The sequence below is a fragment of the Sclerotinia sclerotiorum genome, genomic scaffold (genome assembly GCF_000146945.2).
Source record: "Sclerotinia sclerotiorum 1980 UF-70 scaffold_12 genomic scaffold, whole genome shotgun sequence".
NCBI lineage: Eukaryota > Fungi > Ascomycota > Leotiomycetes > Helotiales > Sclerotiniaceae > Sclerotinia > Sclerotinia sclerotiorum.
Genome location: NW_001820824.1, coordinates 677,484 through 691,619, shown reverse-complemented (window position 1 = coordinate 691,619; position 14,136 = coordinate 677,484). Strand labels below are relative to the sequence as shown.

The 14,136-nt window shown below is 41.0% G+C and overlaps 4 protein-coding genes across 4 annotated transcripts; 3 read left to right on the top strand and 1 right to left on the bottom strand.

The window, feature by feature from the left end:
- Positions 1 to 21: 21 nt before the first annotated feature.
- On the bottom strand, positions 22 to 3,359 carry SS1G_08924 (hypothetical protein; the record flags this gene model as incomplete). Its single annotated transcript, XM_001590110.1, has 10 exons — positions 22 to 114; positions 176 to 245; positions 721 to 773; positions 934 to 961; positions 1,472 to 1,747; positions 1,821 to 2,048; positions 2,122 to 2,788; positions 2,837 to 2,931; positions 2,973 to 3,247; positions 3,306 to 3,359. 10 exons carry the CDS (start codon positions 3,357 to 3,359, stop codon positions 22 to 24), a joined length of 1,839 nt encoding a protein of 612 aa, XP_001590160.1.
- Positions 3,360 to 3,694: 335 nt separating this feature from the next.
- SS1G_08923 (hypothetical protein) lies at positions 3,695 to 5,701 on the top strand (the record flags this gene model as incomplete). The annotated part of the gene is made up of 4 exons (XM_001590109.1): positions 3,695 to 3,714; positions 4,002 to 4,220; positions 4,268 to 5,024; positions 5,075 to 5,701. 4 exons carry the CDS (start codon positions 3,695 to 3,697, stop codon positions 5,699 to 5,701), a joined length of 1,623 nt encoding a protein of 540 aa, XP_001590159.1.
- Positions 5,702 to 8,861: 3,160 nt separating this feature from the next.
- On the top strand, positions 8,862 to 10,412 carry SS1G_08922 (predicted protein; the record flags this gene model as incomplete). Its single annotated transcript, XM_001590108.1, has 1 exon — positions 8,862 to 10,412. One exon carries the CDS (start codon positions 8,862 to 8,864, stop codon positions 10,410 to 10,412), a length of 1,551 nt encoding a protein of 516 aa, XP_001590158.1.
- A 958-nt stretch (positions 10,413 to 11,370) lies between these two features.
- Positions 11,371 to 13,535, top strand: SS1G_08921 (hypothetical protein; the record flags this gene model as incomplete). The annotated part of the gene is made up of 7 exons (XM_001590107.1): positions 11,371 to 11,412; positions 11,464 to 11,565; positions 11,695 to 12,394; positions 12,449 to 12,537; positions 12,602 to 13,148; positions 13,210 to 13,254; positions 13,318 to 13,535. 7 exons carry the CDS (start codon positions 11,371 to 11,373, stop codon positions 13,533 to 13,535), a joined length of 1,743 nt encoding a protein of 580 aa, XP_001590157.1.
- Positions 13,536 to 14,136: the final 601 nt, after the last annotated feature.

The window sequence follows — 14,136 nt, the reverse complement described above, 5'->3', positions numbered from 1 at the left end:
CCTTCCCCTCGACACAGACCTTCAAAATGTGCTCTGTGGTGGGGTGTGGTGGACCTGTGGTGGAGTTGGAAACCGTGGACTTCGGACATCGAGATCTCCCGGTGGTATCAAGATCTATATTTGTGAGAGGATTGGTAATCGAGCTCAACTCCTTTCCCCCGTGAGGCTATTGTACGTATTGTCTGACCTTGCCATGCTGATGTGTGTACGTAAATAAATGAATCCTACGTGGTTTCATTGTCTGTCTGCCGTTACTCGGCGGTCGAGTTAGCTGCGAGGAGCTGTTGAAAGTAATATAAACTTTATCCTGCTCGCACGAAGAATATCTTAGAGCTGTGAAGATGAAATGGGGAGAGGAGATGTGAAAGTGAGACAGGAGAGATGGAAGGTTTTATACATAAGTATTCGACGTGGACAATACCGGATTAGCGAATTTAGCTGTTCAATTGTTCAATCGGAGGCTGCGAGCACGTCATGTTTGATGGTATAATAAGGTTGGCTTTGTCAGGTAGAATGTATCCATCACATGTATGGGTGTACGTTGTGGTTCCTTGAGAGGTGGGTTTGGATTATCTATATGTAGATTATGAAGAAAAGTAACCTAGAGAATCTAAAATCTATTTTAGAACCAAAGAAAAAGCAAAAACAAATATCTCCCAATAATTCATCCTCCCCATTCAATTTTTCTAAAAAAAAATATAACTTATTATATAGATATACATCTTCTTACTCTGTACATCAACACCAGCTCCCGGTGATCTAAGACCAACTTGCTACACCTGGCAATATCAGATAAGATCTCTTAACCTAACCCAGAACACACCAGAAGAAAACCACAACTAACTCCAGATTCAAACTAATGCACGAGCGACCACTCCACTCACTTATTCGACCATATAAACATATAAATCCAACAATAATACTCAATCTAACATTCCTCTTCACTCTTACATCCATCCACCTTTACCGAAAAAAATAAATCAATATCTATCTCGTCACAACAAATTTAGATGCGATTTCATGATAACCGGTTAATTATCTTGGGGTTTTGAAGGTATATGATGATTTCAGTGGGAATAAGATAAGAATGACTGGATTTGGATTGGCATTAGATACTCCTGGAGAGATTTTTATAGTAATTGGAGGTGGTGAGAATGGGCGGGGATTCGATGTTGATGTGAGGATGATATGTATTTTAGGAAGAATATGTCGATGTAGAGGTATTTGTTGGGAGTATCGAGGTGAGAGGTGGGAGGTGGGAGAAAGATTGTGGAATAGTTTCAGAGGGGTATAGAGTGAGTTGGTATGTTTAAGTTAGGTGTATATGGGAGAGATATAATCACAAAGAATATGCCCATGTCTAGGATGCGCATTAATCTCTATTCTATTCTAAAATCTCTAGTCTATCAAATTCAATATCATCTATCCTTATTCCCTTCACCCGTGTCCAATTCTCTATAACCCAACTAACCCTCTAATAATCTCTACCACCGGCGGCACAGAAGTCAGCGCCAATGTCACGATACCGAAAAGACTCATGCTCAAACTACTCAATGCCGCTGCTCTGGGATCACTAGCCAGTAGTAATGCAGTGGCTATTGCACTAGCGTTTCCACCCATGGCAACACCGATGGTTATGTAATCATCAGCGCGGATTTTAAGGAGGGAAAGAAGACGATGACCGATTAGGACGCCGAAGATACCAGACATTATGGCAAGGGCAGCGGCGGCGTTGGTGTTTCCACCGCTAAGAAAGGAGAGTATGGTTAGTTTGTTACGGGTATGTTGGAAGGTTGGGAAAAGCGGGTAGTGATACTTACAGGTTACTGGCAGCGGGGGTAGCGAGCGCAAGCGTTAGAGAACGCACGGAAAAGGAAAGAGAAATTGGAGGAGATATGCCAATAGAATAACACAGAGGTGGGTAACCGAAAAGTGAAGCGATGGCTAGAACAACACTTGGAATTGTAATGGGGACGAAGTGAGTTTTTAGTTCATGGCGGTATTGGAACATAGGGAGAGCAAGGGAGACAATGGAGGCGTCAAGTACGCTATTACTATTGTAGACAAGGAACTTAGTTCAAGTTTAAGGTGATTAGATGGATATGAAACTGAAGGACTTACAAGATATCACCAGCTCCAGGTAGAGGGAGGTTTCTTTCTCCATCCCAGTAGGCAATATATTTAGTATTGGTTCTGTAAGCACCCAAAACTTCATTCAGGTTATTACCTCTGATAAGTCCTAAAATCCATATACCAATTATAGTAATGCCAGATGACAATAGTACAGGATGTAAGAATTGCTTCCATCGAACTGGGAGGGATTGTGCTGCGAAATATGCTAGGACATTGAATGTAAGTTGTACTGGCATTGCATAGCCGGTAGCATAGTAAACTGGGATCCCTATGAAAAGAAATATGACACTGTAAGTGAGTATGTCCAAATTTCTATTAATAAACGCCGCCCAAATCTGAGCTCGTGTGAGGGGTAACGGCTCTTGTTCGACCGCGATGGTATTAGAAACAGGTTCTGGGGGTGGACTTTCTGTTTCCGGAGAATCTCTTGGGTCCCTAGAGTCTCTGACCACAGCCGGTTCCTGTTCTTGTATAGGACTGACACTATCGGTCGATGGGAAATTTGTATTACTTGATACTGCTAGAGGAATGGCATCATTCTCGGCACCCATTTCTTCGGCCCTCTCTATAATAGCACGCTTGCTTGAACCTAGTAAGATCTGAAGACCGCGTACTAGCCAAGCAGTGACAGCGAACATGACCAAAAACCCGATGACTTCACGACATTAGTGATTAGATATTGGATGTGTGACGATATACTGACGGAATACCCCAATGATTTTGCCTACTTCCGCAGCAGTTATACTATCACTCAGTGGCAACAGGACGAAACTATAAACCTTCAGAATCTCATCCCACCTAATCTCAATGATCCCATCAATGTAGAGGTGATGACTCACGAGGGGGTGAAGAAGACATTGATATAACGGAGAGCCCATCCTGATGGAATATCAATGACTGATACCAAAGCTCTCGTCTTTTGATGTCCAATGAGAAGATCGATAATGTTTAGGATAAAAAATAGTAAAATCAAGCATGCCACCGATGCAGGAAATGAGACAGAACTGAGTCCTATGAGAGCATTGACACCGAAGCATGCTAATAGAATCAAAACAACGCCAAAAGGAACTTGAATCCAAGCTTTCAGATTGCGTCTCCATGATAGACGAGCTACCTATGATACATTAGTAAAATTGTTATCTTCTAAAAGGCCAGGGGATGTGAATCCTCACCAACTTGAGAGCCTCAAATCCATCCGAGGTAAACTCTCGGATATTTGGAGCCATTGTGAATTCTTTTAGACCGCTATTCGATCTGTGTAAATGAAATGAAATCTTTTCATTCCCGACCAAAAAATGTATCCACCGACAGTTAAACAAACACAGAGAGGAAGAAGAATCTCAAAGAGAATGGGATTTTCTCATCACGAAAGATATCCAAGTGGGGATTCGGAGAGCTCAATCAAACGCTTATCCCCCACAGTCACACACCTGCTATCGGAGAAAAATGTAGCTCCATGCTTAGTTATGGAGGAAACTGGAATTGTCTCTTCATTTCTTAATCATTTTGCAGTAATGATGTGAAAATATTATACGGCGTTAAACTTATCTCAGATCACCAGATGACAGGATTGGATGTACTGTAACCTTATGTATGTAGGTAAGGTTACTGTAACCTTTTGTTTGGAACAAATCAAAAATCCAATTTGTGGGGTATACTCAACGCATATAAGTCTCCAACGTTCACTAGAAATGCAATGTGAACAAACAAATGCTACAAAAGTGATGGAATGCCCTGAGCCCGGATCCAACAACAGCTCTTTCAAATTCCCCGAAACCATTTTTCCTAAGATACTGGAATCTCCCTCTTTCAAAATCTGCAATAAACTTTACTTCTCCCCAAAGCCCCAAAGCTGATTGTGGCTTCAGACGTGCAACAAAACCTTTGGAAAGCTTTCGTATCACGGACTTCACTAGTATGGAAGGCGGCAATTTCGAATTTCTTCTGCAGATCCTAGAAGATTATGGTATACCTTTCGATCGAAATACAGTCAAGTCCGATTATGCTCGCAATCCAGCTGCAGTTGAAGCTTGGATTTCAAAATACCTTGGCCCAGAAACACTCTTGACCAAAGATGAAGTCGCATTGTGAGTTGGCGCTTGTTCTTCCTGCGAATCATACTAACAAGGAATAGGTACGAGGTACTTTCACAATCAGGAGATGCAGACAAGATAGCGAATTCCCAAGACTTATCGAGCATATGTGATTTGACCGACGAACAATTGCATGCTGCCATCGAAGAATTGCAAAGGTCTACTACCGCGATTGAACAGCAGAGCGAAGCACTACGATTACAACAAAATGCTTTAGCTTTACTTGTTAAGAACAATAAGAAAGTGGGAGCAGCACGAACGGAGGCAGATGCAAAACAACTTCGAAAATGGGAAGCGGAAACAGGTCAGGCAAATTCGGCGGTGGAGGAACTTTCACAAAACCTGATGTATCAGTTATCAGACTTGGAACAACAAAACAAAATATCACAATCCAGTGTCAGACAGACAGTGGATGGGATCTTGAAGGCAGATGATAAATTACTGACAAGCTTGCAGAAGCTTGGGGAAGAGCTGGATCCTGGGTCTTCTGAAGACCACGATACTATTGCTAGGATAAGGGACCTTTGCGCGAGGTATATCAAACATACTGTGGATGGAGTTAGGACAAAGCTTGATCGAATATATCTCGAAGCTCTTAATAATCCTACTGGTACAGATTCGCAAAACACAAACAAACAGGAAGTCGCCGACTTACAAGAAGAGCTTGAATCCCTATACTCCGAGGTATTACCTGTGGCCCAAATGTCTGCTGAGCAGCAATATTTGGAACCAGCTTTACGAGAGATTGCCCTCAAAGGGAATTCAGGTCAAGATCGAGCTTACCAAGCTTTGAAATATGTAGGTTTTGATACAAAAAAAGAGATGTGATACCTCTAATAATGAAGTAGATGCAAGAATGCCTTAATTTCCTCGTCAAGCGTACAGAGATATATGCAGCGCATATGGAGGAATATCAATGTCATCAAATGGCCACTAAATTTGCTATAGACACCGGAAAGAGAGAGCTCCAATATCAAGAAGCTCCACAGCCTAACAAACCTGTTACGCGCCAACGACAGAATTCTCAAGCACAAGCACAGTTCCGCAACAATCGCCGACGTTCTTCGATGTTTGAAGAAATGGATGCTGAATCACAGTTACTTCGCAATTTGGGCATCACACTTCCAAACGAAAATGACGCAGATGATGCGCAAACTGAATTTCTCGATAGTTGCCTTCGCGAAAGGATTGAGAAACTCAAGAGTCACACGGCTAATTTGGAGTCAACCACTGAAACCACCATCTCTTCACATGTGCAAAATGCCGATTATACAATGAAACTACTTTACAATGCCCTTCAAGCTGATTCAGTGTACGGCGAGGTCCAACTACTTGATCCAGATATTGTATCATCATTCAACACATTTGAGGAGGAAATCAAGAATTTACAGGAAAATCTTGAAGCGGTGAATCTACAAAGGTTGCAACTGAAGAACGTTCATAAAGAGCAGCTGATAAAACGTTGGTCAAGATGACCCATTTGTCTGAGCGGAAAAGAGGGCGAGAAAGATTGTAGCCTTGCAAAGCGGGTCGAAAGTTGGCAATTAGGGGGATGTTCTTCATTATATCATTCAATGTTGAAGATGTCTTGAAGACATTTCTCTTAGGTTTCAGATGATAGTGGCAGATGTCACCATCATCACGTGTCTCGAAACTTGAAGGAGGGCATATGTACACTCCAAAGCTTGTGGCAATGCAAGAATCCATCCCGAAATGCAAGGGCAAGCACTACACGTGGCTTATTAGAGGCTGATTACACCCATGTATGATGGAGGCTCATTCGAAAAAAAAATCTTCCTCAGAAAGAAATTCCATCTTGGCCACTCGGGTCTAATATGTAAGACAGAAATCGAGTCATATCCGCAGTCATGCACGAGACCTAGCATCATAGTGTGTCCAGAAAGTCCCCCCCCCAAAAAAAGATAATATTCACCAAAAAAATATTCTTCAAATCATCAAGGGTACCTGCGTAACAAAACCACTAAGGAAACAAAGAATATGCATGTAATCCTTCATCCTTAACCATCTTGTTGGAATTTCTTCCCCCTGGCGGCTGCAGTGTTCGACGTAGATTGTGCGACAACCAAGCTTTAGACCTTTATTGCCAGGATTGTGCGACAAAAAGGTCAATAATTAGAAAATGTGACAAAAAGGAATCAATTGGAAGTATTAAATTTAAATATTTAAATTTGATTTTAGTTTTGGTTTTAGTGTTAAATTTTAGCTACGGTTGGTGATTGACTTTTGACACACCAACATAACATCATAAGGCTTAACGCTCATGATGGGCTTTACTCTAACTAAGTCCTCTATATCTCCACCGGTGCTCTAAAGTAGAAAACTGGAAGCGCTAAAATGACGTTTGTATGGTCCCGACAGACTCATAGTACATAGTGACCAGACCATGAATGAATGAAGGGACATGCATATGACAGCGGTAGGTTAGGTTAGGTTAATGATGCAAGCGAGGAGCGAGCAAGTGGGCTGTATGTATGTAGCACGAGTAGGTTGGTTATCTAGGTATCTGGTACTATGTGTGCGTGTGTATGCATCGTATCGTCATTTGACTCAAATCTTACCTAGTAGTCCTCTTATCTCAACTTGGTTTTTGGAAAATTCGATGATTTTTGAGGCTGTGTTGATGGGTGGGTGTGGCTTGCTTTGTGTGAGCTAGTGGGGAAGGGAAGGGAAGGGAGGATTTTTGACATAGTTTAAAGGAACACTAGAAGTACTAGGTATTGTTAGGTATTGTCTTGGTTTTACGGGGGTACGGAGTACGGTGATAGGGGTCATTGTTTTATTTTATTTATGCGGAGGAGGTGGAGTTATTTTCATGGTTTTTTGTGGTTGTGGTAGTATGTACGTATTCTAGTATTCGAGTATTTTTGTCAGTTGATCTTTGGTGAAGATTTTAGTGGTGGTTCTTGGTGCTGCATCCAGTAGTTCAATAATTGAATTAGTGCTAGGAGGTAAATTCCCTAGTTCATCTTATTAGCACTGCCAGCGTTGGATTTTAGAGCGCTTATGGGTACAGTTCACTGGTCTAACGGGTATGTACCCCAAGTTACTAATACATCTAAAATCTAGAGTTAGTTAGTTTCCTCGTTCATGATACGTTATATAAACTTTTCTGGGGAAATATGCGGCTCATGTTTATTTATCACCAACTTACATCGCCCTTTTCACTTCAAATCCTCTAATCCATAATAGACAGACAAATGGGATATTCTTGATGTGTTGTAAGCGTGACCCAAATGAGACCTAAATCTCCATAAAAATTATCGCCAAATTAAGAAACTACCAGGGTTTTTAGAAACAATTGGACATCAGACCTTAACGAAACATCATCTCATTATCTCAAGCTTTTCCCATTTTCATCTCTTTTCATCTATAATCCCTTGATTGGATTTTGTAAACACTTTTTCCAAATCTATCTTTTTGGTCTATATAGGGGCTATCTTTTCTTGAAACGTCTCCTCTTTGATATTCATTCTTATAGGATAGAATAAGTACTTCCATCACGCGCGTCTGTGGTCTTGAGATTTGAGGACCCGTCGCGCAACTATTCACACATTTAACAAACATCTACTCTGCTTATTTTTGACCTCCTTTCGATGGGATTCGATTCCATCGTGTCGGGATTCTATTTTCGGACTCTTTTCCTTCTTCCCTTTCCTCTTTCCGTTTCTTTCGCATTGAAGAGAAGGTTATTTGTTTCTTGGGTCAAAATAGCAACTGTTACATTCCAATCATTCTGATATCTTCACATTTATCACAAACGAAGCTGACAACATAAAGAACTTTTTACACCTTTTACAACTTTTGGTCTTTACTCCTGCATTTTCATCACCCATCATCGTTAATGCAAGTGGTTTCATTTCAAGCCTCAATTCCTTACCTGGTACACAACTTGGTCGGACTTTGGATTCTTTTGGGTCTTACTCAGCCCTTCCAGTGGCTGAGGCGCTTTTGGTTCGCCGCTTTCTTGCTAAAAATCTTGACAACCCTACCCACACTTTTTCTACCACACTAAAACTTCCTTAGCCATCCTATAATAAAGACAGAGTCATCGGCCACAGTATGACCTAAAGACACTATAAGACCTTTCTTACTAGGCAGTCACGCTCCTAGTACAGTCAACTACTCAAGTGTTAGGAGAAGATACTTAATTCCTCTATACCCTCCATCCATCCATACCTTTCTTTCCACATTCTCTCTTGTTAAACCTATTACTACTTGAGCTTGAATTATTAGAACATCCTTCACATTCCTGTCGTTTCGACATATCCACCTCGCTTACCTTTCATATATATCTTCTATTCCACAGCAAGCTTCCTTAACGATTAACGAACATATAAGTACACCTATTGTATCTCATAACACATACTTCTACATCTAATATCACTTCCGCCCGGTCTGCTTACTTGATATAAAACAAATCAACTTTTATACATACACATACACGCACTACCTTTGACGAACATATATCTCACGGATTAATTCAAGGAAGTCCTAGAACAAGTGGGAAACTTCTCTTCGTTTTGATATCAAATCGACATCACCAAGTCAATCAGGTCTTGGAGGACAGGTCCTACCTCAGCAAATCCGACCCGAAGTTCAAAGTTCATCGTCACAATGTGCGTGACACATATCTATACCGATTGTTACCCCAAGCGAACAGTTGAATTTCATCAAACAATAGTCTGTCCAAATTCGAAAGATGGAATCTCCTGCCCTGCTCATATCACCAATGAACATCCTCCTCGTACTCTCAAGTCCAATGATGATCGCTCTAGCAAAGAATATATCGACCAAGGACTACAAGTACCTTCTACCTCCAAACCTTCACCTCATAAATCCGCAACTGCAACTACATATCGTTACTCTCAAGGTGACAAGAAAGATAAACCTTCCGGTCGAGAACCTCGTCTTCGTCTTGTGAGAAAGAAGAGTGCTTTAGTCTCAGCTGTTACACCACGTCGCAAACATCCTAAAGAACGTATCGTTATCGTCGATGCACCGGATAGTCCACAAGGTTCCAAGACTCTTCAAAAATATGCTCCGGATTCTCCCGCTACTGAAGAGTTTCAATCTAAGACTCTCTTAGTGGCTGAGCATGCTCATCGTCAAGAATCAGCTAGTCCAAGACGTGGCCCTAATCACAGTCTCAATCCTGTTCGTACTGTCGTTATAGATCAACATCGCGATAAGAGAGAACGTAGCAGAGAAAGAGAAAGACCCTTGCAAGACCTTCCAATATTATTAAAACCTGAACCATCTTCGCGCTCAGCAAGTCATGATAGGGGATTGGTTGATATGCGCATCCGTCGTGAAGAAGAGGAGAGGGAAAGAGAGCGACAAAGAGACTATGAGAGAGAAAGGGAGAAGAGCTTTGAATTGGTTCATGAAGCAAGAAGGGAACAAGAGAGGGAGAGGGATGAAATGAGGAAGATAACGGAGGAACTAGAGAGGGAAAGAATCAGGAAAGAGAAGAATGAAGATGAGAAGAGAAAGGAGATGGAGTATAAGAAATTCTTGGCGGAGAGGGAACGGGAAAGGGAACGGGAAAGAGATAAAGAAGTTGAAAGGCAAAGAGCTAGAGACAGAGAAGAAGAATCAGCAAGGGAAAGAGAAAGACGAAGAAGAGACGAAGAAATTCGAAGAGCGGACGACCACGAACAAAGGAGACGAGAAGAAAAGCATCGACATGAAAGGGAAAGAGAACGCGAGATAGAGGGAAGGGAACGTGAAGATAGGATGCGCAAAGCTGAGATATCAGAACGGAAAGCGGCGGATGATGCGAGAAGGTTGGCAGAACAGGTTAAAGCTTTTGCGAGGGAAGATGAAGAAATTAGGAGAAGGCCAGCGGTTCCTAGTAAAGGGAAGGAAAGGGAAAGAGATGTAGAGGAAAGCTGGAAGAAAGAGGATGATGATATGTATGCTAGGTTGAGGGAGAGACAGGCGAGGGATGGAAGTAAGCCGGGTTTGGGAAGAGGAGCGAGCTTCTCCGGGAGGGCAGATGGGGATAAAGAGTTTTTGGATCGATTGAAGGAGAGACAAAAGGAACCTGAAGAGGGGTATGCACCGAAGAGAAGAACAACTATTGGGGTTGGTGGGGGAAGGAGAAGGGGTGAGGAGAGGATTGTTTGGGATGAAGGTGATGGGGGTAGAGGTGGGAGATGGTAGAAGAGAGGGATGAGAGGGGAGGAAAGAGATTTCTTTTGTTCGAGTAATGACTAATGAATGTGTTATGGATATCATGGGATCGGGTAGGACTGGATGGGAAGGGGTTGGATGATACCTGGAGGGTTTATGGTTATGATTATGTATGGATACCTATGGATGGATATGCACACGGGCGCAATGTATTATGAAACGTTTTGTTATGTATGTTATGTTATGTTATGTTATGATATGATAGTTAATTACCTTAAGATTTTTGAGTTAAGATACAATACAATATGATACCCTAGGCTTGACTTTGATTTGCCCCTCTCTGCAGCTCGATTCTTCCACTTCCTCCAATTCAATATCTTCTTTTCAATAAATCGTAATATTATGTTGATATATATATACATCTGGTAAGTAGAAACACAAGTCATGCTTCGGCATACTGTTGTAGTAGAATTCATTAACGACTCGCCAAAAATGGGGACTACGGAGTATACCCTGAATTACCCCGCAAAACACGATATGGTGCCACGTGGTATGAGCGAGACGAGATTAAATAGTGTAACAAAGGGAAGATATGGAATGGAAGGTCATCCCTTCGATGCTGTAGCTTTTCGATTGTTTGAATCTTGTTCCTGGAATTTAATTTATTTAAATTTCTTGGATTCAACAGACTGTATTGGATTAGATTTATAAAGTGAATTAGGTAATATTATCTATAGGTTACGAGTACCTTTTCCTTACTCAAATAATCTACAAGTACACTATTTACAAATCAGGAAGGTCCATAGGGATGGATTTCTCCACATCTATACTAAGGTTATTTTAGTAAGCCGCGATACTTAAGCCGAGTTACCCCTCTATAAACTAGCTCATCATCCCGCATATCTGCAACTCACTCCTGTTACTTTCAAGAACAAACAACAACTTTCTTTTCGAAAATTTACTACTCTAGAATATTAAGACGTTAAACATGGTTACTGCTTCGTACGCCTTTTTTGAGGCTCTGGTTGAGGTATTTATCTAGAAACTCTAGATATAAATAGCTGTTCTAACTATATATCAGGCCGGGGTAACTCATTGCTTCGTAAATCTGGGGTCCGATCATCCTTCTATTCTAGAAGCTTTGATTACACTTAAGAAAGAGAATAAAGGTCCAGAAGTTATAGTAAGTGTTTAAATGAACCAATTCATAAATATATTTACTATTATAACTAATAACTCTATTCAGACATGTCCAAACGAAGTATGCAAACAGATTCTCTCCCACCTTTAATATATACTCATATTACCATAGATGGTAGCTCTATCCATGGCGGATGGTTATGCTCGTTTAACCGGTAAACCTCAATGTGTAATCGTACACGTCGACGTAGGAACTCAAGGTCTCGGAGCTGCCGTTCACAATGCTTCATGTGGACGAGCACCTGTTCTCATATTCGCCGGTCTATCACCCTATACAATTGAAGGAGAAACGCGAGGTTCACGAACAGAATATATTCATTGGATTCAAGATGTACCGAATCAAGCTGAGATCGTCAGACAATATTGTCGATATTCAATGGAGATTAAGACGGGGAAGAATATCAAACAAATGGTTAATAGGGCACTTCAATGGGCTACTAGTGCTCCTGCTGGTCCAGTATATTTGTATTCTGCCAGAGAGGTTATGGAAGAGGAAATAGATGATTATGATTTGGTTCAGGAACATTGGAATGCAGTGGAACCAGCTGCACTTTCTGAAAGTTCAGTTGCTACGATATCAGAAGCTTTGGTCAATGCAAAGGAACCATTGATCATCACTGGCTATAGTGGTCGAAATCACAAGTCAGTAGGAGCTTTAGTTGAATTGGCGGATACAGTAAAAGGCCTTCGCGTGTTGGATACTGGTGGTAGTGATATGTGTTTTCCAGCTGATCATCGTGCTTGGTTGGGTTTGAGATATGGGAGTGATAAAGCTATTGAAACTGCTGATGTTATTCTGGTCATTGATTGTGGTGAGTACTCAATCTTTCAATACCGATATATCAAAACTGACATAATTCGGGTAGATGTACCATGGGTCAATACTTTATGTCATCCTTCAAAATCAGCAAAGATATTCCACATTGATGTTGATCCACTCAAACAACAAATGCCAGTAAGTCTTTACTTTTAATAACCTTGGGAAGCTTGTCTTCAAAAACCCCCACTAAGAATTTTAGGTATTCTACCTTGCCGCACTTTCACGCTACAGAGCAGACAGTTACACATCTATAACTCAATTAACAAAATACATGAAAATTGCTGGTAATTTCCCCAACGCACTCTCCTCTAAACTATACACCGAGCGATGGGAAGCACTCGCAAAAGACCACACCAAACGCATCGAAGCTATCACTGCATCCTCAAAGGTTCAAGAAGATGGTTCATTCGGCACTGGCTACCTTTGTCAACAACTCCGCAAGATTGTCCCAGCTGATACAATCTTCGCCATCGAAGCCGTAACCAACACCGTTTTTGTAGCAGACAATATTCAAGCTACTCTTCCCGGTTCTTGGATTAATTGTGGAGGTGGAGGATTGGGATGGTCAGGAGGAGGAGCTTTAGGTATTAAATTAGCTACTGAGCTTGAGAATGGGAAAGGCAAGGGGAAATTCGTCGTGCAAATTGTAGGAGATGGAACATTTTTGTTCTCAGTTCCTGGAAGTGTTTATTGGATTTGTCAGAGATATGGTATTCCTGTTCTTACTATCGTGCTGAATAACAAGGGTATGTATCTATTAATCATGGACTTGAAAGTTTTTGATTCAGGTTACTAACTCGGAAGCAGGCTGGCACGCTCCCAAACGATCTCTTCTTTTAGTTCATCCAGATGGTATGTTTTATTCTCCTTCTTTCCTCTTCCTTTTTATCTGTTTCTAACATGTTCTTTCCACAGGAATTGGATCCAAGGCTACAAACGAAGATCTAAACATTTCCTTTGCACCTCAAGTTCCTGATTACGCTGGAATAGCTAGAGCTGCATCTGGAAATAGTGTCATGGCCGAGAAAGTTTCCAAAGCTAGTGAATTGGAGAGTGTTCTTTTAAAGGCGGTGGAGTGTGTTAAGGGAGGAACGACAGCAGTCGTAGATGCAATTGTTGTGCCTGGGTGTTAAGGGTAGTAATCAGGAAAGAAAGGGCTAGGAGGATGAGATTTGATTTGGTTGCGGTGATTATTAGATACGGCATTTAGCTAGCAGGGAGTAAGAGTAAATTTGCATTGTAGCAAGGAAAGGGAAGGAAAGGAGATTTATACATGAATTATGATGTTTTCTGAAGAATATCATGTTCGGTAATGTTATTCAGTGATCTGGAAGAATCATTATTAGATGAGTGTTATAATAATGATTCAAACACCTAGATGATATTCCGACTACTAAGTATTGTAGGTATAACACCATCTGGACCCCAAAGTAAAAAGTAAAATAACGATAATTAAAACTATACAATAACACCATTACAATGTTACGAGGTTACGAGTATAAAATAACCTCCGAAACCTCTCCTTTAATAACTACATCACCTACCCTACATCACCTACCTAGTGGGTAATAAATAGTAAATAATTAGTATAATTATTCAATATCTAATAATAATAATAACAATCAAAAAGAGAAATGAGATGGCCTAAGAATGAAGAAAAATTTTAAGGTTATATATTAGATTTATTAGATTCATTAGAGGCTAGTGTTAGTGCTAGTGATTATGAGTGAGTGA